At 39.7% G+C, this 24,530-nt stretch overlaps 1 protein-coding gene across 1 annotated transcript in view; it reads right to left on the bottom strand.

Moving 5' to 3' along the window:
* The window catches only part of CFAP20DC (CFAP20 domain containing), a 154,871-nt gene that overhangs the window by 112,231 nt on the left and 18,110 nt on the right, over positions 1-24,530 (bottom strand). Inside the window, exon 5 of the mRNA XM_065408313.1 lies at positions 1,886-2,000. Coding sequence (XP_065264385.1) covers positions 1,886-2,000 — 115 coding nt within the window. The remainder of the gene's footprint in view (positions 1-1,885; positions 2,001-24,530) is intronic.

Here is a 24,530-nt window from a genome sequence, read left to right as displayed (position 1 = left end):
ACGTATGAGAATGTAAGCCACATTCCGTCTGGTTTCAACACAAAAGAAGAAGTGTTTGGAAATAGCACTGAATTACACATGACAAAAATACAATGCCTACTGGATAGAGCTGTGCAGGGTACAGGACTAGGACTCAGGAGACCTGGCTTCTATTCCCAGCTCTGCCACCGGCCAACTGGCTTGACTTTGGGCAAGTCACTTCACTGTGTCTTAGTTTGCCCATCTGTAAAATGGCGATAAATGATACTTACTCCTTTGCAATGTGTTTTGAGATCTACAGATGAAAATTACTATATAAGAGCTAGGTGTGATTAAGGGACTAAAAGTTCAATACAAATATTGGGGTTTACATTTGAACACAGTAGATATCAGTATTAATCATCAGCATCTATATAAATTTTTTAAAAAGGTCATGCAACCTTGGCTGTGGAGAAAAGCAACCTTTTATTACTAAAAACAAACACGCCCCTCTTTAAACATCTGCCACAATTAAAAGGCAGCTAACCATCAGATTTTAAAAAAAATGGTTAAGTACTCACAATGCTCACAGAGTTAAGACCTATTCTTTAACAAGCAATGGCTGTTCCGGGGTTAAGGTTATTAAAACATTTTGTCATTGTATTTGATCAGATTATTGAGTCAGATCTCTGATGAAAGATTTATTATCTGAATGAAACCCTGTAATTGAAGTTCATATTCTGATTGAATTTAATTTACTGTACATTAATGCATACTTTAGTCTTGACACATTAGTGTTAGCCTGACACCAAGACCAACTAATTGAAATTGTATTGAAGAAAAATAATTTATTTCAATGGATCTTGAATTAATGACTACTTCAGTGGTATGGCCTGGTGCATATTAATTTTTTAAAAACAGCTCTTGCCAAAAAACTAAGGGAAGTTAGAAGTACAAATTAACATAACTGCCTTCAACTAAATGATAATAAAATAACCCCTTAATAATTTTAGAGTTCTCTATGAAATATTTTTGCTTATGTCCAGTCTTATATCCTGTGGCTACCTGTGTAGAATTCTATGTAAAAACAAGTGACATTTCAAAGTGGGTGCTAATGCTTAGTCAGAGTTCCACTGAAGGTGATAAAGTTAACTTCAGGCGAGGGTGGGTGAGAAAAGGAGGGCTGCCAATGAAACAGAATCAGAAAGGATAACAATATGTTTCAGCCATGTTGAGGAGATGGAGCTTGTAAGAGATCAGTAGGTCATGAATGGTAGTGAGCTTGGAAACAGAGCAGGAATTCCAAATGTATTGGAAGGGAAGGACAGCAGGTGGGAGGGCAACAGACAGCAACAAGGTTAGAGAAAACAGAGCCTAAAGGACAAGAAGGGAGTCCAGGGTGGTAAGGAGATGGGGAGGTTGTGGGTTTATATGCAGAGAAGGTCATGAATAGGACCAATAGCCAGTAGCTAGGAGAAGACAGAGAGAGGTGATGAAGAGATCTGTGAGTAGAGAAAAAGCACCAAAAAAGAAATGGATTGTGGGAGAATACGAAGAGGCAGAGTTTTTACACTAGATATAGGGCACCAATTATAACAGATCCACAGCCTCCTCAGATTTTGATTATCACTCAGATCTTCATAGTGGTAAGGGAGACAGAACTCAGATTCTTCTCCTCCACACTATAAGCAGTTCTGATACCATCAAGTAGAGAACAGTTCTACATATACATAAAAATATCTACACAAATGCGGGCACATGCACCAGATATTGCATATCTCCTGTTCGGTTAGACAAAGCTTTCTTTCAAGTGTCTTGAGTCAACAGGATTTTATCAGGTCTGTAAAGCTATATATATGAAGTCTTCTGATACAAACAGAAATATTCTGTTCAACAATACTTTAAGTAACATATCCAAGATACCTACTATTTTGCGTTTGATCATAAAAAGAGGAAGTTTTGCATGCAGAGGGGTTACAGATAACTCCTTATGGACCGTTGATAAATACAATCTTCTTTTAATGTTTCCTAAATCAGTTACCCTGTAAAGAGCAAGTCGGGGTGGGGGGAGGAGAGGAAGAAATGGATCTTAGTCAATTCAATAACCTCTATCTTTGGGCAACCACAGAAAACTATTATTCATATGCAAAACCTTTATATCAGGGATAGCAAATGGGGAATTTAAGAATTACCTTTTTACAAGATAAGTAATAGGATTTCTTTCTCAAATTCAAACTTAGTGGCTACAAGCCCGCATATATAAAATCACTTTACATGCTAATTTTATTTCAGAGCTCTACACTCTTCGCTGGATTCCCACAGCCCTTCAGCCTATGAAAGAATTCAATTTGTGTGAACTCAGAAGCCACTAGCCTCTAATAATCATGCTTATTTTGGTCCCTTAAGCTTGTGTTATCTTGGGACACACTGTCACCTACTAAATAGGAAAACATTATGGGCTTTCTTTTCCTAAAAATGCACCTGTCATTTTATATAGGCTCTTTGTTGGCTTAAAGATAGCACAAAACATTGTCTGTCAGTTTCACTTCTTGAGCACATATCTCTAAACCTGCATTATAATACATAAGTTTATTGCTCACTATTCAGGTCACCTCCCAGTGACACCAAGGAGACTGAATTTGAACATCTGTAATAGATTTAGACCACAGCCATGATCACAAAGATTAGGTTTGCTTAAAATTGATAAAGAGGCTCATTTTTATGTTCTGCTTCCTTCAGGTCTCAGGGGTAACAGAACAGGCTTAATATCTCCCTACCTGTCCCACACGGTTATACTGAGAACTGATGTTACCTTAAAGGCTATATTTTATACCTGGAAATCAAGATTCATTCATTTGCTATTTTAAAACAACGTTGTGTATTTCTACCAGACTGATAATTTTCATGAAATGTACAGCCCCCCTAAGAAGATGACAATTCATTTTCACAGTCAACTTTCAATCAATGTTTAGAGTTTTGATTTTTTTCTTTTTAAACCTACTTAGTAAATGTGAAATCTAAATGCAGTGTTACAGTTTCAAATGGCAAGAAACTGTCCCTCACATATGTCAGGTCTTTCCCTTCTGTTCTGCAAAATTTAGGCTTTGATTTTACAAAAAAGAAGACAGTTTGTAGCTCTTTGTTAGTTGTGAAGACAACCTTCCCAAGGTAAACTAAAACTTATCAGCTCCCTCAGAACTGTGAGAGCCTTCAGCCATCTGAACCTCAGCCTGTACTTCAGACATTGGGCGGGGAATAAGATAAATCATCTGTATAGTGACCCTGAACATAATGTTAGGAATGCTAGGCAAATTTTGAAAAATGTCCCTAGTGTAGAAGATAGAACTGCCTTGTCTCATCAGGTCAGGCCATCTCTCGGGTTCAGTAAAGAGAAGGCCGAATAGTGTGATGGCAAACCCCTGTCTCTCGCCATGCAGTGATGGTAGTAGTTATAATAGTGCTACTGGGTTGATACGGATACTGAAGTCTCACTGCAACATTGAGAAGGTTCCCACTAAAGAAATATCTAAAAGGTGTGACATCCTTGTCCCATCAGACTTGTCCAATCAAAACAAGTTTCCAATGATTCATATATAGATAATTATTTTTCTCTTAAGATAGTTATGGTCTAAGAACATGAGAACAGCCATACTAGGCCAGACCAATGGTCCATCTACCCCAGTATCCTGTCTTTCTACAGTGGCAAATGCCAGGTGCTTCAGAGGGAATGAACAGAACAGATGGATCATCGAGTGATCCATCCCCTGTCGTCCTCTCCCAGCTTCTGGCAAAGAGAGGCTAGGAACACTCAGAATATGGTATTGCATCCCTGACCATCCTGGCTAATAGCCACTGATGGACCTATCCTCCATGAACTTATCTAGTTCTTATTTGAACCTTCTTATAGTTTTGGCCTTCACGGCATCCCCTGGCAACAAGTTCCACAGTTCGACAGTGTATTGCGTGAAGAAGTACTTCCTTATGTTTGTTTTAAACCTGCTGCATATTAATTTCATTGGGTGACCTCTAGTTCTTGTGTTATATGAAGGAATAAATAACATTCCTTTATTCACTTTCTCCGCACCAGTCAAAATTTTATAGACCTCTGTCATATCCCCTCTTAGTCATCTCTTTCCCAAGCTGAAAAGTCCCAGTGTTTTTAATCTCTCCTGATATGGAAGCTGTTCCATACACCTAATCATATTTGTTGACCTTCTCTCTTCCTAGAACAGTTTTGTTCTGTTCCTAGAATAGTTTTGTAACCTCACCAGAAGCTTTGAAAACCCCTAATCGTAAGTTTTTAGTTTGAAAAAACTCAGTTCACATCCTTTCTTTCACTTTGTTCTGTGCTTTCAACAGTAAGTTTTACATAACATGTTTACACATTAAAATTACTTGACTTTCACCCACTTTGGGCAATTTAAAATTTCAACCAAAATGGATTCAACACAACACATCTCCTAACGATGTGAATCTCAGAGGGTTCTGCTGGTGGCTGCAGACAGAAGTGGGTATGTGAAGGAGTGGCTTCAGAGCACCCATTAGCTACTTTCCTTGTTCTCTAGTATTAGGGGCAGCTTACTACAAGAATGATGGAATTTTTGGCAAATTTCCCCAACTTGTTCCTCTGCTTTTCCCTTGAGCACCCTCTGCTTTTTCTCCAGCCTTCTATCCCAAGCACCCACAGGGAAACCAAACAGAGGGGAAGCAACCGTTCAACAGCTGCTCCCTCTGCAGCAGCCCTCACAGGACCCCAACCATTGCAGAGAAAGGAGCTACACTTATGGGCTGGGGAAGGAGAATTCACACCCTTGCTGTTCTTCTTGTTTGGCTGGAGGTACTTCTATGTAAGCATAGCTTCCATAAGATCAGGTTGTTGGTGTCTAAAATTGAACAACTAATATGAGAGGCCACTAGTTGTAATGTCCACATTACGTAAACCAGTGGTCCCCAAACTGTGGGGAGGCACGCGGCGGGGCTTGGGCCAGCCCCCATAGTGGGCAGGAGGGAGCATCACCAAGCTCTGGACGCAGGTCTGTTCTGTCCTCAGCCCAGCTCTGGCCCCAGCTGCAGCTCCACTCCACCCCCTGCTACATCCCCAGCCCAGCTCTGCCCTCATTACCTCTCCACCCCCAGGCCAGCAGTACCTCTAGCCCCAGCTCCTCCCCCAGCTCTGCCTTCAGCCTAAGCTCCTCTGCTGAGGAAACTGTCCAGTAATGGGGGCAGGAGGCACGCGGATGGGGAGGAGAGCACGGACAGATTCCATTATTGGTAAGGGGGGGGGGGTGCAACAGGAAAAGCTTGGGCACCACTGACTTAAACAGAGCCCAATCTTACTCCCATTGAAGTTAACGGCCCAATTCCCAATGGAGAGTACTGCTCCCTATGAAGCCAATGGCAAAACACTGTGAGTCAGACTGGATCAAAGTGAGAGCCTATGAGTAAGTTACGCATACCTTTCCAAACGAGTGGCAATAAAAACATAATAGTACCCCACATCTTTAAAGATTTGTTTGCAACATATGTTTAAAAGTAATCATTTATCCTGTTTTATTCATATTTGTTTTTTTAGTCTTTTCCCCTCTGAAATATATTAGTTACTGTAGCAATAAAGAAGCCGGTGGGTTGCATTGGCGGGTGTAACTCAGTGATATCCAAATGTGCAGTGCAAGCACAGTCATTCGGATAATGGCCACCATTTTACACCATCCGCCGTAAAATGCTGGAGTTAAATGTGATGGTTTCCATGACCATATTTGTGGTATAAACAGTAACACACTGAGATGTGATTATAATTACACCGGAAGAAATATTTGTTCTTTCTTGAAATAAATTGTAAATCTGCACGTACATATTTATATTCTGTTCAGGGACTACATTTGAACAGTCAGAGGTAGACTTGGAGAAACAGGCATTGCTTAATATGCTGTAAAAGTAATTTATTTTGGGAAACAAACTGGATTGTTATTTAAGATTTAGTATAGCTTTTTATACTTTCATTACAGTACTTCTTGCAGGCTATAACTAAACTGAGAGGTCTGAACAGTTAACACATCCATCAAGAAGCTCTTATTTGGGACAATGCAGATACTGAGAGATTAGAATTTAGGAATCTTATTTGCAAAATGACTTGTATGGTACGTGCTGTGAAACAGCCTTTATTTTTGCTATCAAAAACATAACCTATGTTTAACCTATGAAGACAAGAAACATCTGCATTACTCTCCTTGTACTCAGAGACATATGAAAAAAGCCATATAAGAGTTTTTATTGTGTCTGTGCTTGAGTATTCATATTTAAGGGTCAGACACGCGATAGAAAAGTAATGAGACCACGTTGAGAAAAAATGAGGTAGTCAACAAGAAAATCAACCTCATTTATAATAATATTCCTGTGATCAGCAGGTGCATAACTCTCCCAGCTATGGTCATTAACGACATTCATTTCACACTTAACATCTACATTTGCAAACCATTTGAAAGTAAAATTACTTTTCAATTCAATTTTCAATTCTATTTTATATCTTCAATTTTGATGGACTATTTTCCTCACAATGGCAACTATAGTGAGAATGTGAGTAAATGGTAGTAACTACCCACGAGTATAGACAAACTCATCTACTCAGATTACCTATTCACTTTGCTACTGTATAGACAATAATTTACAACCATTTGTTAATGTTCACTTCAAGGCTTAAAATGAACTTGGAAAAAAAATTGATGTTAGGCTGCTGAAGGGATGCTTCATTTATTAGACTTACTTGTTCTAAATATGAAGCTGTTTCCGCTCTTTTTAAATGACTCAACCTGAAAACTTAATAGGTATGAAAGCAAAATCTTCTTCCACTAATGTGAAAAAGGAACTCCCATATAATTCACCGTTCATTTAAAACTTTGAAACTTTTGTTCTGTACTCCGATAGAGAGCCAGCTAGTAAAACTTGACAATTATTGGTATGAGGATACAAATGTTTAGTTTTAATATTTTAACAGCACTTAACCCATTGATGAGCTTTTCATCATCCATAGATCACAACGTGCTTTATAAAAAGGTAGGTTAGTAGCATCATCCCCATTTTACAGAAGCCAAGGAATAGAAAGGTGAAGTGACCTGCTAAAGTCACAGACACAACTCTCTCATTCAGCAATAGTTTATATTTACTTAGTGCCTTATTTTATGCACTGTATATAACCTGATATCTCAACAAGCTGTATAATAAATTATTTAACTGGTTTTTGAAGACCTAAAATCCAAAGCATTTAGTTCTGTCCCTATCACAGATTTAATTGTGTTGACAATCCATCAGAATTCTACAAACTAAAATACTCAAGATAGCTGATACGTGACAGATCTAGTGAACTCCAGTTACGAATAGGGACCTTGTTCTTTACATCATGAGATCTCCCCTCCATGGATCTCATACGTATTCTTGAGGGAATAAAAAAAATTAGTATCCATAAAAAGACAACAGCTTTGGTGCAAAGCCTCAGAAAGAATCAAGTCCCACAAAGCGGAGTGTCTAGAAGGAGTTGACACATGGAAGCACTTTGAGAATATGAGCAACTATGAAATCAAAAGGAATGGGCAGTCATGAACCCTCCCTATAAGCCTTTTTAATCCATGACATCAATTTAAGGTAGGACCTGAAAGCATGACCCTGATACAGTTACTAAACAGGAGTAATTTTCTGTAAGGGTGTTGTTCTCACTACTCTCACAACTTTGTATATTGTAAAGCCTTTTGATAAATAACTCCAAATACTTATTTAATTCCTTTTACTCGCTGGTTTCCTTTTTAGTGCCTCGCCTTTACTGCCTCAAGAACAGAGCCACCTGGTTACCTGAAGGCAAATTCTACTACCTGTGCTGAGCCATCCATACTATGTAAGTTTACAGTAAGGGTTATTTATGCAGGATGAGAGTGGGGGAAGAGAGTGTACTTGCTTACGTGCAATAATTCTTCACTGAATGTATGAGTTGTAATTGAATCACATTTTGAGTACATGCTGATAGCACGAACCAAGGCTGTAACTCTCCAAGCTATACTGTTTGGAAAGTGTATGGGGACTTTGAACAGCTGGTCTCGGGAAGAGACTATGGCAGGAGGATTATGGAAGGCATAAAGACATACGAGAGGGAGTGGGTGTATTACTGAGGGCTTGGGGAGGCTTCCAGAGGCAAAGGAACCAAGTGGAGAATGGGGAGTGGGGCTGGGCAGATTAAAAAGCGATAAATGGTGGCCCTGTGAAACTATCAGGACAGTTTTCATAATCACTGAATTTGGAGAGGAAGAGGTCTATTAATTCATTAAAATGAATTACTACATTAAATCTGAGACAATCTCAGGAATCTGTCAAATGTAAACAAGTCACAGGAAATGTTTCTGTTAAAACAGGTTTAGTGGTCAAATGATTAATATTTTTAAAACCTAAAGAGAATATAGTTTGGACAGCTATACCGTTCTGACAGCATTTTACTAGCTTATCTCCCATTTGAATAATAAGCAAGCAGATTTTAGAGAGATCTAATCTAACTTTCTGAAGGAACATGACTATGTAGTTTCATTTTCTGCAACTGGAAGCATATATTTTTAATACTGTAACAATATGTTGTGTTAGTCCTCTGCTTTGTATTTTTTAAGTAAAACAAATATCCCCCAAAGTCCTTCAGCATGTTTTAAACATATAAATAAGCAGGCGCTCAAATACTCCTGTGATGGTGGCCATATGAATACCCATACAAACAATGGATCTTTGGCAAAACATAATGGAGAATACACATTTGGTTTTGGTTTGGCAGATACTAACCACTGGCATAGGCCTTGAGATCATAAGGTTATGGTTGATGCTACAAACCTATTAATATAAATTGAAAATACTGTGAATAGATCAACAGTAATGTGGGTTTGGTGTTTCTGGGAAAACTAACTCCATCACCTTCAGATTCATCTCTCTCATTTCAATTTATTAAATGTGAGTTTGAAAAGGATTTGTGCTCAGCTCAATGCCTCCTTTCTTGGGTTGCAAATATTTCCAAATTCAATTTTATGGCATAGTGATTTGCTTTTTTGAAGCCTGGCTAGCTGTGTCAAATAATCTAGGAAAATATAATTCCACAAAATAGCTTTTAATTTGTTCAGTCCGGACAAGATACAGTAATGAGTATAAATGTATGCAATGTTCAGCACATGCATCTCTTCCAAAACCTAGATTAGTTATGCCTAAAAATATGGCTATTTATGATTCTAATTAATTTTGTTGGTTCTTCTCTTTTGTTTATTGGCTGCTATCTCTTCCATTTTGTTCTCTTTGTAAAATTATCTTTTCACAAGACAATCTGTCCCTTCAAGTTTAAAGACAAAGAAAAGGTTAAATTCACACCTGTGATATAATACTTCTATAAGTATGGTGATATTTCTCCCACATAAGTTGTGTTTCAGTTCTAATTGCTGAGCTATTTTCTATTATGAATTGCTAACAAACTTGTCCTTTAAACAGCCATACTACGTTTTTTTTTTTTTTTTACTAACACTGCATCTTCAAGTTTCAGATTCAGCACATTAATTTTAAAAAACAGCAGTCAATCGTCCTTCCATGTTACATTAAACTGAACCACCAACGAAGGTTATATCATAAATAAAAAATTTTCCCTTGGAGAGTCCATGTTAAAAGATAATTTCTTTTGTGGTATTATCAGAACATAATCTGACAAAGGGATATTATGAGTCATACCAAGCAAACTAAAGAAGTCCATTATAAAGAATTACCTCTATAGCCCATTGAAATGAACAGCATAAATCTTATCAAAGGGGAAGCAAAACATTTCATATTTCAACTCAAAGAGCTTTGGGATATACTTCATCAAAGATGAAATTCTATTAGTTACAATGTAAAGATCTCTAGGGTAGTTTTGTGACTATTAGGTAGGAATATGACAACACACAGATATCATGGCCTTGATCCTTGGGTTGGGCTGAGCTGTGCCTGGCAGAAGACCTGGGGTGGTGGGGGAGGAAGGGAGGCTGGAAAAGTGGCTGCTTACTACCTTTATCACCCCATAAAGTCTACTCTATTTTAGGCTTGCTTTAAATGGCCCCAAGCGGGTGTTGCGCTAACTGCAAACTGCCAGAGTGCAGTGCACTCTGGCCAACACACCCCAACTATAACCCCAAGAGCTGTAAGAGCACCCACGGAGGATCAGTAACCTGGAAGGGGAAGCACCTTCCTCCAAAGCCCCTTATTCCAAAGCTGACATGGAGCTTCTCTTAGTGCTAAACTGAGCAGTGACCACACAGGATGTTAGTGCACTGTAGATTCACACACTGGCTTGCCTTACACTAACTCGGTGTATAGACAAGCGCTCAGGCTTGGTCTGGAAGCAGTGGTGATTTGGCATAAACAAAAACAAGTATGTGAAACAAGTTTGGGTCATTGCTTTTTTGTGCGTCATTCTACCCAACTGGACTGTACGTGAATGGTAATGTTCATGATGTCAGGGGTGAAAGTAAGGCGGTACGGGTTGGTACGGCGTACCGGTAAAGAGTGGCCGCCGGTACTGGCCCATACTGCTGACTTTAAAGCGCTGCCTAAGCAATGCTTTAAAGAACCCTGCTTAAAGCGCTGCTCCTTTTGCACACACCCCCCCCCCGTCGGCAGCCCTGCTGGGTCCCTACTGGCAGGGCCGCCGATGGGGGGGGGGGGGGGGCGTGTAAAAGGAGCAGGGATGTTAAAGCACTGCCATGACAAAAGGACCCTGCTTAAAGCACTGCACGGCAGCGCTTTAACGTCCCTGCCCCTTTTGCCCCCCCCCGGGCTGCCGATGGGGAGGGGGCAAAAGGAACAGCTACCCTGGGGCCAGCGATTTAAAAGGGCCCGGGGTGACGCAGGCGGGCTGGCTGGGGGATGCTGACCCCCCCCAGCCCCACCCCTTCCACCCGAGGTCCTGCCCCTTCTGGGGGGGCAAATCTGCCCCCCCCATACCGGTAAAAGAGAAATTTTACTTTCACCCCTGCATAATATATACATTTTCCAGAAACCCTTAAGGACCCAAAGAGAATTTCCCCAAAGAAGCATATTTGAGGCACTGAGAGGACTTTGGAGCAGAAAGACTGGGAACATATATTTTCTCCCCCAATCTACTTACATCTGATTAGGATTATGGGCCATCATAAGCGAGAGTTTGATATTTAGATTTTTTTTTAAAAGGACACTTTATAGAGACAGCAAGGTCTAGCAATAAGCGCTAAAATGTCATTAACTTCATAATCAAGGTACATTTGCACTTTACTTTAAGGATTACTGGTACTTTTAGTAAATGATGATTGTTAGTCTAGACTCTAAAGCCTAAGTGGGGTTAACTAGCACCTTATAAATAAAATAAATTAATGGAGATTTCCTATCTCCTAGAACTGGAAGGGACTTGAAAGGTCATTGAGTCCAGCCCCCTGCCTTCACTAGCAGGACCAGGTACTGATTTTGCCCCAGATGCCTAAGTGGCCCACGCAAGGATTAAACTCACAACCCTGGATTTCGCAGGCCAATACTCAAACCACTGAGCTATCCTTGAATATATTTAATATGTTGTATTGCGAGCTACAGACATTTCAAGGCAGGATGTGGAAGTGGAAACATATAATAAGAATTCTTGTTCATTCCTTCATTGAAAAGAGTTTATAACTGTATGTCGATTGCATTCTTCTGTTTCCTTTATTGTTCAGCAAAATTATTCAAATCAAGGTTTATATCCTCAGTTGCCCATTGTGTTAACCCTCCCTCATTCTCAGTTTAAAAAAATAATCTGATATGAGGCTACAGTACGTGGAACTATTGTGTACCCATTTTTGCTCTGGTCTCTTTAGATGGACAGGGGAAATGACTATCCCAAGATCCAAGCAGTAAGTGAAATGGTTTTGTCAAGTGATTTAAAAAAATAAATAAAATACTTGAAATTGTTACTGGATAAATTTTAAGTCACAATCCTCATCTGTGCTGAGCTCATGCTGATAGCCTGCTCATACAGATCAGATTGCAGGATTGGGGCCATAATCTGTAGCATAACTTGAACAAAAACACCAGGGATTTCTCCCCCCCTTCCCATTCAAATTGTATGCTCACATATGCTGTTTATGTTCAGTTTAGCCTGCCAGAGAAACATTGTGGCCATTTCTGTTCATACTAGAGCTAGATTTTATGTATTTCTATATGCTGTTTGTTGTGGGATTTTTTTTAATTTCACAATTACAAGGCAGTGGGATTTCTTTTTACCCCTAAAGTCATAGTTTTAATTATTTATATTTGTTTTGTTCTCCCATGCCACGCATTTCACAAACAAATATTCAACCTTTCATAGATTAAGCTTGCTTTATTTTTTTAAAACTACAATGGAATTTATTATTGTTTGTGACACACATTTATTTTAGAAGAGTTGTAAGTTTTACACATGATTGTAACCTTAGATTTCTCCTAACCTTTGTCTTGGCATAAAACTGCCTTATCTATAAGATGCAAAAGAAAAAACACTCTCCTATATAGTATGAAAATCTACATCAATATACATAGCATGTACAGCTTATTTAAAAGAAAAAAGACCCATTATACCTTTGGTGTTCAAAAATAACTGGATTTTTTCAAGTTCTCTAGCAATAAAAATCAATCGTTTAAAAATAAAGCTGTTGATACTGGAATATTGTTCATGTATGTATTTTTTATTGAACAAAAGGAACAAAGAAATAGGAGCAGTTTTGGGCATGTAAATATTTGTCAGGGCTTTTAAAATATGTTTTCAATATGTGAACAAGGCAATGATCACACATATTTTGGGAGTACTTGAAAACTCAGGATACATAAAGTGCTTCACAATTATGTATCTAAACAACCAAGGACCTCACTTATTACTTCTAGCCTTGTCTATATGGGTATATAAGTCACATTTTCCGTTTAATAGTTTTCGGCATGATGGCACTCAGTAGCAAAGATTACTGTGAGACCAAATGAGAAACAACTGAGTGGGCCGGGGGCATGGACCGCTATTTAAGCATGCAATTACAATTTTCACCCATTGCAAAATATGATTACTTGTCTAATTACATGTCAAAATTAAGTTTATGCATTTCCAAATTATAATTTGCTATGTTACCTTAAAAAGCCCTTTTTGGAATGCTTTTTTCCCCTCCTACATACCAAACTAATGAGAAACAGATATGATCGTAATTTTTTGCAAATTGTTTTGGAACTAAAACAATATATACATATGAGAACAAACAGAAACAAAGGGCATTTTAACCTTGCCAATAGGGTAGACAAACTGCAAACATCCTTTCCTAGGATCTCTACCTTCTGTAGGATTGTGGCATCCAGGAAGCTTTCTTTACTTTACCGTTCACACTCTGTCCCCTTCACTGTCCAGCATCCCCAACTCCAACTTCTTCATGACACTCCCATTCAAAACATGCTCCTGGCAAATCTGTCTCTATCTTTGTTGACGACGATACAGATACCAACAGCTGTAACAGTCTATCTGAGCTCCAGCACTAATGAATACAAATTATGTTTTCTAAGAGACCGCCAGTATCACGGACACATCAGGTCAGGCAGCATTCTCAGATAGGGTCACATGGGAGCAGAACATAAGAATGGCCATACTGGGTCAGACCAATGGTCCATCTAGCCCAGTATCCTGTCTTCCAACAGTGGCCAATGCCAGATATTTCCAAGGGAATGAACAGAACAGGGCATCAGGGTGGATTTGATTTAAATCACTAGTCAGGAAGACTATTTCTCTTTCTCACTACACATTTGTGTAATGGAAAGTCCATTGACATTTCCATTCAACTCCCAGAGCAAATGGTCACAAACCCTCAACTCTTTGCTGACCTTTCCCCCTCATCTGCAAGTGAACCAAGCCCCATTCCTTCATGACAGAGTTACTCCACAGTCCCTATAGGAAAGGCAGCGGTGACAATTTCTAGTTCAGGGATCTAGCTATTTCCCCACCAGTCACTGGAAGGGTTCTTTTCTATATCCCCTATGCTATTCTATATAGGTTCTTATATCATGTTCATCACCATAGTATCTGAGTACTCGGACACATGTACCCATTTTCCTCAGGACAGCTAGCTGAAATTTCAGAAGCAGCATCTCCTATCATGAATAAATTTAAGAAAAAAATATAAAAAGCAACAGAGAGTCCTGTGGCACCTTTAAGACTAACAGATGCATTGGAGCATAAGCTTTCGTGGGTGAATACCCACTTTGTCAGATGCATGACGAAGTGGGCATTCACCCACGAAAGCTTATGCTCCAATACATCTGTTAGTCTTAAAGGTGCCGCAGGAGACTCTGTTGCTTTTTACAGATCCAGACTAACACGGCTACCCCTCTGATATAAGAAAAAAAATGAAAATTCATAAGAAATTATCCTTTGAAATGTCTGGCTTCTGGGATAACCAAAATCTGCAATGTTTTCTTTAAAATGGTAATAGTGTATACAGTAAAAGCTCTGTTATCCAGCCCTGTACCAACTGGATGCTCTATAAACCAGCATTTCTAATCTTCATAGAAAGTCCAGTTGATACTCCGGTTGGTGTGGGGCCAGCGCCTCCCTACGTGGCTCCCCGGAAGCGCCGACACGTCCCTGCTGCTCCTGGGTGGAGTAACGGCCACGAGGGGTTTCGAGTGTGGGATGGGGTGCGGGGCTGGGATGTGGGAAGCGATGCGGGCTCTGGGAGGGAGGGAGCAGCAGGGGTTTGGGGCACAGGAGGGGGCTCGGGATGCCAGATCCAGGGGGCGCTCACCTCGGGCAGACCCCCACAAGCAGCAACCTATCCCTGCTGTTCCTAGGCAGAGGCTAGGTGGCTATGCACGCTGCCGCCCCCACAGCTCCCATTGGCTGCAGTCCCCTTCAAACTTTATCATTGATGATTTTATGTTTTCTTCCAGCCCATTGATAAAAATGTTAAATAATGTAGGGCCAAGAATTTATCCTTGTGGGACTCCACTGGAAACAACCTGCCCCCTGATGATTCCCCGTTTACAAGTACAGTTAGCCAGTTAATTTTATATCTTACAGAAGTCTAAGTATACGTGTGTCTGTCTGACCACAACTGTGCCAGTGACAAATCTTATGGTAAGAACTTGTTCTCAGTCTCTGCCCTTTTGATCAAGACATGGTGAGGTATGTTCCTTGTCTTTTAGGAAAAGGTAGTGAAAGAGGAGTACTAGTTTTTAATACCTCGGGCTTGATTTAGGTGTGTGAGGTAATATCTTTTATTGGATCAACTGCTGTTGGTGAGAGAGAGAGAGAGAGAGAGAGAGAGAGAGAGAGAGAGAGAGAAGCTTTTGAGCTACACAGAGCTCTACTTCACCCTTTCCCATTCTACGTTCTTAGCAAGATAGGTTGGTGTTTGATCCATTTATTGATACTTAAAGAAATCATCATAGTAGCTGGCGATGACAACTCCCCACTTCTCGGCCATCTGGCTCTGCAGGCATGATCAGTTTCCCAATGTTTTAGGATGGTTATTCAGCACCAATGTCCTCATTACCTTCCTTCCTCTCTGTTTGGAATGTCTTTTTCTAAATACTAAGTAGTTGCTTTGCCTCACTTCCAGCAGACAATAAAATTCTCTCCATAGGTGGTAATCTTATTTGAGATAATTATATTACTATGTTGACAGTCATGAATCTCTTTAATATATCACCTTAACATAAATGACTGCAAAATGTTATAGGATATTCCACAAGATATAACATGGGCAAGAGGAGGTCCATTTTCTGTTACTCTATTCTGCAATGATCTTTAGAAAAATAGGGAGATCTGCTCATGCACGTCCCCAGAGGAAGGATTTTGTCCTTAGTCTGTGACATAAATCTGCAGATACAATTTGGCATCAGTGGCAGCTTTTGATTGAAAAGATTTTAGGAATCAGAGGACCAAGAAAAAATATCTTTCATACAAGAAAGGAGATTCTTCTGAGTCAGGCTTAAGTTTAAAACAGATTAAGTAGATTTTAGTTTTCAGCATTACACATTCCTTAATGTTAGCCAGTCTAATTTCCAAAATGTGAAAAAAATTACACGTTACAAAAGGCACAAGGTGTTGACATTTTGCTATTTAAATTTTCATTTGGCAGAGTAGATGTAAGTGTGCATTTGAGAAATTATTTCCAGTCTTGATGTCAACAGTCTAGAGCTCTTAGTAGGTCATTTTCCACACATTTGTTTTGTATCATAAGCTTTTAACAGACTGCACTGAAAATGAAAAATGGAAGACAAAGCCTATTAGTACCTATTAGCTAGTGGTTAATTAGGAAGAAAAGGCAACTTAGGTTTACAAATGATAATATTAAACAAAACGATCATGCCTCCATTTTTGTTAAGTATATAATGGAGAAAAATAAAATATGTTTGACAATCAGTGCACCAATTCAGACAGCATGGATTAGAATAGGCTACATTACTTATGATATAGTGCATACTTTCTGGTAGTAGTCAATTTGCCTAGCAACTCTCATTCACAATGTTGTAAAGTACATATTGAGAGACAAGTTTTAAAGCATTTTATCATCAACTTTCTTGAACTGTCCCCTTACGATGGCTACTTTGCAGTTGTGTTCTCACTAATATTCTTAAACTGAGGACACTCTAAAGGGAAGGGAGCAAAGCTGATGTCTTTTTCATAGGTACAATAGAGGAAACACTGGTGGGAAGGGCAAATGTAAGCATGCAGGTAGGCATGTCTCCAGTCTGCCAAGCAGATACAGCACCTGGAATAAAGACCTGAACCTTACATTTTCTATTCAGAAAAGGGTCTGCATCTACCAATACTGGGGAAGTGCAGATCCAATATAGGAAAAACCCTCTTATGAATTTGGAAATACCAAGAAATAAAACTCCAGGCCCTGTTCCTTGAAATAAAGGCTAGGCCATTCTCTCTGGAACTCAAGCTAGGAGAAATCCCAGGGTGAAACCTCAAGAGAGAGCATCCAAAGTTCTTCCCCACTCTTAAATTAAAAAATACAAACAAAAAAACCTCAAAACCCTTGCAGTAAGACTCCTACAGGACGAAAGGACCAAGACGATCACAAAACAGTATGGTCAGTAGAACTTCAGATGGGAAAAGGGAGCGTTTCTGGTTGGGAGAGTCCCATCTATATAAACAGTTTCTTCTATTGGAGAAGTGAGAACTCCTAGCTCCGAAGAAGCCTCCTGAAAGAAGAAACACAAGAAGAGCAGGAAACAGGAAAGACAATAGAGATACCCCTCTGTATAATACCCAGGTGAGTTTCATAGTTACAGAAGAAGAGAGAGCAGATAGTGTTTCTCAGTGACTGTTATTATGTCTTCAAACAGCTTATTTGCTTGGAGTGGCAGAAAGGGACATTTGGACTTAAATCCTCAGTTTAGGTTTTAGTACCCAAGTCACAAATCCTAGACTTTGGTGGCAGAGCTCAGAGCCCTAGCTGCCAGCCATATGCTTTCAAAAACTGCATTGCATTAAAGAAGTATGTTCTACAGATTCCAAAAATACACTTAACTTGCTTTCAGGCCACTGCCATGGACACGTTAGGGGATAGTTTCTCCAAACTCTTCTGAATGGCCCTTGGAACAAATTTAAATAGTACAGCCACTTAGGGCTCAAACAGCCCAATATAATTCTGCAAGTTAGTTCAGTCTGTATAGCTCAGTTATATCTGGAATGGAAGTCATTGTGTCTGTTGATAGAGTAATCTTGGAACGGTGTGCTTGACAGAAGACTCTACATGGCAAACGATGAGAAATGTGTCTGAACCCTCTGAAAAGTTGAGGCCCTTCCTCACAATTGTGGGAAAAACAGACTTGTCCAATGAGACATTTCTTGTCCAATAATGGCCAAAAAGTGAGATACCAAGTGCCTTTTCAGAGCAGCTTTGTTAAATGCTTATCCGTTGGACTTTGGAGGACTTTCTATGTCCAGTGAAGTTAGGGCTCAGCCAATCATTTATTATTCAAATACAGCAGAAGGCCTCAATTCCATATTTGTATCATTTTGCATCTGTTTTACCCCCACTCATATTCCCTCTTGGATACCTTCTAGAAACTCAACAAGGACTCAAATTGAGGACAGAAGGAGAGGAAGCATGCAGAGTACACTAAGCACCACTTGCTGATAAATGAAGCCTGAGGGAACAAGGACTGATTAATATGTCCAGTAATCTACTCCAAATGCGCCTGCATTTGGAGGGGACATGAGAGCAAGAGAAATCTGGCAGGAAAGCCCCCTGGCTTAAAGAGGTCTTAGACCAAGGGGACTTAAGAAATAAATAAATTATTGCTGAGAAGCAGCCTCACTTAGACTTGTCAGAGGAAAAGTATCTCAAAGAGGTAACGCCTACCTTAGGTAGATAGAGGAGAGAAGTAGGAATTGTTGACTTCCGAAGAGACTGTATAGTGCTGAAGAGCAGAGGTTTCATTTCTAGCCAAAGGCTAAGTCTGGATGTGTACAAGGACACAGAGTTGGAGAAAGGCACCTCTAAGCGGGCACTCTCCTCAGATATGTTAAAGAAAATTTTGCTAGAAAGGAGGTTAGTTAGAAAAACCTCTAGAGTAAAATATTTTATTTGATTTCTCCCCTCTCCCCCCTTTTCCTTATTTTCCTTTGGATGACTCAAAGGAAGACAGGGTTAACATGGAGAGGAAAAATATGACTTTGGCATGGGCTTTGAGCTGTCAGGATGACGGAAGCTAAAAGTCTGAACGAAATGTGTAGGATGGTTCCTTTATACTAACCTTGAATGACAATGTTTTTGCTTTTTTGCTTCCTGGTAGGTAGATCTATAATGCTGTCCATTAGTATCTAGTTTTGTATGACAGGGAAAGAGGAGGAGACTAACATGCAACTTCTCTCATAGTTCAACCTGTCTCTTCTATTTTTAAAATATATTCCTTTTATGCCCTTCCAATCTTCTAACTGTACCCCCTGTATTTCTCTTACTGCAATGACTATTGGGTCATTATATTTAGCCACCGCTTTTACTCTGAAGATACTGTTTCTATGGAGGATAACTAAGAGGTTGAGATGCACAAAGTAGTCTTTCTTCCTCTTCCCCATCACTCTGAAAAGGTCTCATCCACATAGATATATTTTGTAGCCAGGAAATAAGTTTTTCAGACCCTTCAGTAATACCACAGGTTTTGCTTAACATTTTATACAACAGAACTGAAAGAACCAGATGATTCTTAATTTAAGAACACCTCATAAAAATGCAACATTTGAACATATTCCCAGACAAGGGAAGAGTGAATGTGATCAAATGCCAAGAATTAAAGGCATCTATCTCCAAAGGGAAGCTACGAAATTAATTCTGAGTAGGAGGAAAAAAGTGTTCATCTTCTTTAAGACTACATACTAATCACAACAGAGGCTCATTTTTCAGCTGCGACTGTGCCTATTACTATTAATTCCATAATAAATTGCATTAATCCTCACATACCTGCCAAGCAAGACAACCTGCAAGCGTTCATTTGGAATATCGGTTTTCTACATTACTATCAGATTTGTACTGCTGTCCCTTTCATTAGGGCAACAGCAAGAGATTTTTTTCTATGTACAATACTTGTGAATGAATGAGTTCATCTTTTTCATAAATTATAGAAATAAATGTCCCTAATTTACTTCAAAAAAAGTTGTTTCCACATATCATTCTTATTTCGCAAAATCGAAAGAGCAAGCTACACGCTATTAAAAGTTAACCACCAGCTTTTGAATTTCAAATGGATCTCACCAGCTAAATCTGTTCAATGAACTTTTACCTTCACCCTGTATCTAAAATCTTCAATGCTGTCAAAAGTAAATGATGGAATTATCATGTTTTCTGCTTCTAATTTTACAAGGCCATTCTAAGCTCAACAAGGCTAAACATGAAATTCGTATTTTTTGTTGCATTATATCTGAAAACATGCTGTGTCTTTACAGTAAGCATGAATAATTTATCATATCACTATCCTCAGAACTACAAGACTAATTATGATAGCAAACAATTCAAGTTTAAAGTAAATTCCTAGACAATTAAAACCTCATTAAACCTTATCAATTATTTCAGAAAATACCTTAGAACAGGGGTCGGCAACCTTTCAGAAGTGGTGTGCCGAGTCTTCATTTACTCACTCTGATTTAAGGTTTTGCGTTCCAGTAATACATTTTAACGTTTTTAGAAGGTCTCTTTCTATAAGTCTATAACATATAACTAAACTATTGTTGTATGTAAAGTAAATAAGGTTTTAAAAATGTTTAAGAAGCTTCATTTAAAATTAAATTAAAATGCAGAGCCTCCCAGAGTGGTGGCCAGGACCCAGGCAGTGTGAGTGCCACTGAAAATCAGCTTGTGTGCCGCCTTCGGCACGCTTGCCATACGTTGCCTACTCCTGCCTTAGAATATTCTAGCTCTAAAGTGTTTAAAAGCCAGAAAATTCTAAGCTAAAGTTTTTTTAAAAAACAAAACAAATGCTTGAAAGTCTGGAAATCTGGTTCAACACACAACCTTAACTCTGCCCCTGTATTCTGGCACCTTGTGCACCATCCTTGTGAAGTAGTTAAGTATTACAACTACTTTCCAAATTTTCTGAAACCATTAATTTGTAATTGTCCACAGGCTATGTATGGACAGTTTAAACTTCATATAATCTGGTGGCTCTTCTATACACTAAGTAGTCAGCAACATTTGACCGCACATTTCTTATGTGCCATCAAAGATAGGTCTGGAGTTTTAACTCCAGAGTTTGAGTTCACATCATTCCTCTGGTTTTAGCAAATATACACCTCTACCTCGATATAACGCTGTCCTTGGGAGCCAAAAAAATCTTACCGCGTTATAGGTGAAACCGCGTTATATTGAACTTGCTTTGATCCACCGGAGTGCGCAGCCCCGCCCCCCCCGGAGCACTGCTTTACCGTGTTATATCCGAATTCGTGTTATATCGGGTGGCGTTATATCGAGGTAGCGGTGTATACAAAATAAAGACATTATGAGTCACAGGATGCTTCTTACATCTGAATCTTTGGATAGCACTACGTGAAAAGTCAAGACATATCAACTATCTTACCTTCAAATATGCTTTATGTAAAAAGTTCTTTGTGAATTTTTAATAGCTGTACTGTATGGTACATTTCTTCCTGTCCCATTTTTGCATACAGATGGAAATGTTATGAATCTAGTTTGAGGCTGATCCCCTTTTTCGCATTCTGTTCTGTGATTGATCTGATCACAAACAAGAAATTCTTCAGGGCCATCCATCACTTGTGGCAGCAGCTGAGCTAAACCTTCTAACTCGCCGCTACCAGCCAGTCATGCGAGATTCCTGTCATAAATACTGAATGTGCAAACAACTGTTTAAATTAGCTGTCCTATCTGTTTTAAAGCAATTTCATTGGAAATATAGGCTGATATTTTGTATGGTGGCACGAGGTGGAGGATACTGAGTTAACATTTGTCACATTAGGAGTCAATGTATTGGTCTGGCTGGCAAATATTTAAATTGATTACACTTTTTTTTAAATCCCTAAACATAGTAAAAAAAATTAGAACTAAAGCATCAGAGCGTGTAATTTATGCATCCTTTTTGAAGCAAATAATAGCAAGGCTGTTAGTAATACTGGGTATAGCCATCTGCTGTAAATATAGTAGCCAATTGCTTAACACTCAGTTTTAGAAATTTTGCTACCTTTTTGAAATAACAAAAGTAGCTCAATGTTTGGAAAATATTTGGGTAGGAAAGAAAACAGCATCTGGCTTGCACTGGCAATCTTGGTAAATGCTCCAAAATATGGGGCATGTGCAGGTGCGAATACTTCTGCTGCTTGGAGTCTGACCAAGTGTACACACATTCATTCTTTTTGAAGTACTAACTATGATGCCAGTCATTTGTCACAATTTATAACAGATGATTTTATTTTACATGTCAGTTTCCATGTAAGCTGTGAAAATGGCAAATCATATTATAATTGATAAGTTCTACAACAAATAAGTAAACCTGTTCATGTGCGAAAATGCATAACACACTCCTAGTAGAAAGGCAACATGACGAGGGCAAGTCACTTCACTTTTCCATCTCAGTAGCATTTTCTTAATTTTATTTTAAAATCTCAATTCTTCAATCTGTATTATGGGAATAATAATATTTACCGGCCTACCTTGCTGGGGTGGTATTATGACTAATAGTTGTATGATACACTTGAACACATGAAATGCTATAAAATGCTTAATAGTGAAAATGAGTTTGGAAAGATCTACTAGCTTATCAAGTCCATCTCCATGAATATGGGGTGGGGAACCTACGGCCTGTGGGCTGGATCATGCCTGCTGCTTGATTTCATTCGGCCCGTGGCAAGTCTCCGCACCGGGGGCCGGAAGCCTCAAGCCTCGGCATCCCCTCCCTGGGGCTGGAGCTGCGAGTGCCAGCTCACCCCTCTATGGGGTGAAGCTAAGGTGCCAGGCTGTTAAAAGTCAGGATGGCTCAGCATAGCTCCCGGAAGCAACCAGCATGTCCCTGCAGCCCCTAGGAGCAGGGGCTATCAGGGAAGCTCCGCACGCTGCCCCTGCACTCAGCGCCAGCTCCGTAGATTCCCTTAGCCGGGAACTGTGGCCAATAGTAGCGGAGGGGGCGGCACCTGAAGGCGTAGGCAGTGCGCACCACGCAGAGCCTCCTGGCCCCTCTGCCTAGGGGCTGGACATGGCAGCTGCCTCTGGGAACAGCGCGGAGTCAGGGCAGGCAAGGAGCCTGCCTTAGCCCCGGTGTGCCGCCGACCGTCAGCCACCGGAGGTAAGTGCCGATCGGCCGGAACCCACACCCCGAACCTCCCACCCCGTCGGAACCCCCTCCTGCACCCTAACTCCCTCCCAGACCCCACCCCAACCCCCTACCCCAGGTTGGAACCCCTCCCCGCATCCCTCATTTCTGGCCCCATCCGAGCCTCTGCCCCCGCCCCTCCCGCAGGGCTGTGTGTGGTCCACGACTGATTTTTTCTGTGGGTCAGTGGAAAAAAGGTTCCCTACGCCTGCTGTACAGGATAATATCACCTGGAAGGATATGACATGTCAGACATTAAATCTATACCACCCTTGATCAAAAATCATCTTATACAGGTAGCCTTGTCTTAATTTTGTTTTAAAGTGATATTTAGTGCTTTTGGAAGATGCTGGACTCTTAGCTCCAGATACTGATGTGCTCTATTCATGGAACAGATACTGCATTGGTAGCACAGTAGAAATTTGCTTTCATGTCCTGACATTTTGGTTAAACCTGTTCAGGAAGGATCACTTAGAGGACTGACAGACTAGCTCATTCCCCATAGTTTATTCCACCTTTGGCAGCAAAGTACTAATCTCACAGTCTTCTGTGATGTAGATACCTATCTACCGGGACCAGAAAGGTAGACCACCACCTCACTTCACACAGAGCAGTGAACAGCCATCAGCAGTTCACTACGTTCAGTTATTACTGACCAATATTTAATTCTTGATTTTTAGACATTTATTGTATGCAGTATTGCTGTAGCCAGGGTGGTCCCGTTATACTTTTAGTCATTTACTGAACTGAATTTGATAAAAATTTCAAAATGAATATAATGCTAGCAATAGCCTGCAAATAGCATTGTGAAAGGATTTGCCATTGCTTCGTGGTTCATCCATTTTGTAATCTATTTTTTCTTTAGAGTTTTTATTTTCTCATAAGCTAGTTTATAAAACATGAAAGCTTCATTCAGATATTTTTGCCATTACCAATGTGTGGAAATTATCTCTGAAATATATGTATTTATATCATAAAAGTAATATTAACCCCAAAATATCTGTATATAAATTCAAGCAGTGTAAATCTATGGAGTAGTTCTTTGGTGCTTAAGCTATTTAATTGACTTAATAAATTTGAATAAATACAGGTAATTGAAACAAGTTAATTTAAAATTGACATAAAATAAAATCAAAGGGTTTTAATTGTTTGCTTTCTGTAATGTAAATAAAATATATTATTTGACAATTGGCATAAAACTTGCTTGTTCAGTGGGAAAATCTTGTTGTCTATGGTGAATGCATGGAATACTGAATGCCTGGAGAAGCATAACATAAAATACAACTGGTAATAAGAGGAGCTCTGGACCAGCACAAAGGGGAAAAGTTGTTTCTTAATGTGCTGTACTGTCCCTTGCACTGTTTCTTTAGAAAATGCAGCACATAGTAACATACCATACTAAAAAGAGGTTGTTTGGTTTTTACGTTGCCTGTTAACAATTAGAAGGAACATGCTAAGACAAAATGCTCTGTATGTCTCACAATATTGCAAAGTGGTGCAGAGTCACTGGCAGGTGCTTTCTAGTTAAAAAGAATCCTGTCTGTGCTCATTGGTGTTCCGGGCCTTATACAGAAATGGCATCCTCTGCACGGTGTGACCTTGCATGAACCGTACATGCGAGGTCATGCCAGTGGGTGCAGGCTACTGGGACCTGGAAAAAAAAAAATCAGGACTATACCTGTCTGCGTTAGACAAAATTCCAAATGGTGAGCCATCTTAACATGCTGCTGGTTGCTTTTTGCTACTTCCTCCAC

Source organism: Emys orbicularis, chromosome 7 (genome assembly GCF_028017835.1).
Source record: "Emys orbicularis isolate rEmyOrb1 chromosome 7, rEmyOrb1.hap1, whole genome shotgun sequence".
NCBI lineage: Eukaryota > Metazoa > Chordata > Testudines > Emydidae > Emys > Emys orbicularis.
The sequence above is the reverse complement of the archived record's forward strand: the minus strand, read 5'-3'. Positions and strand labels throughout refer to the sequence as shown.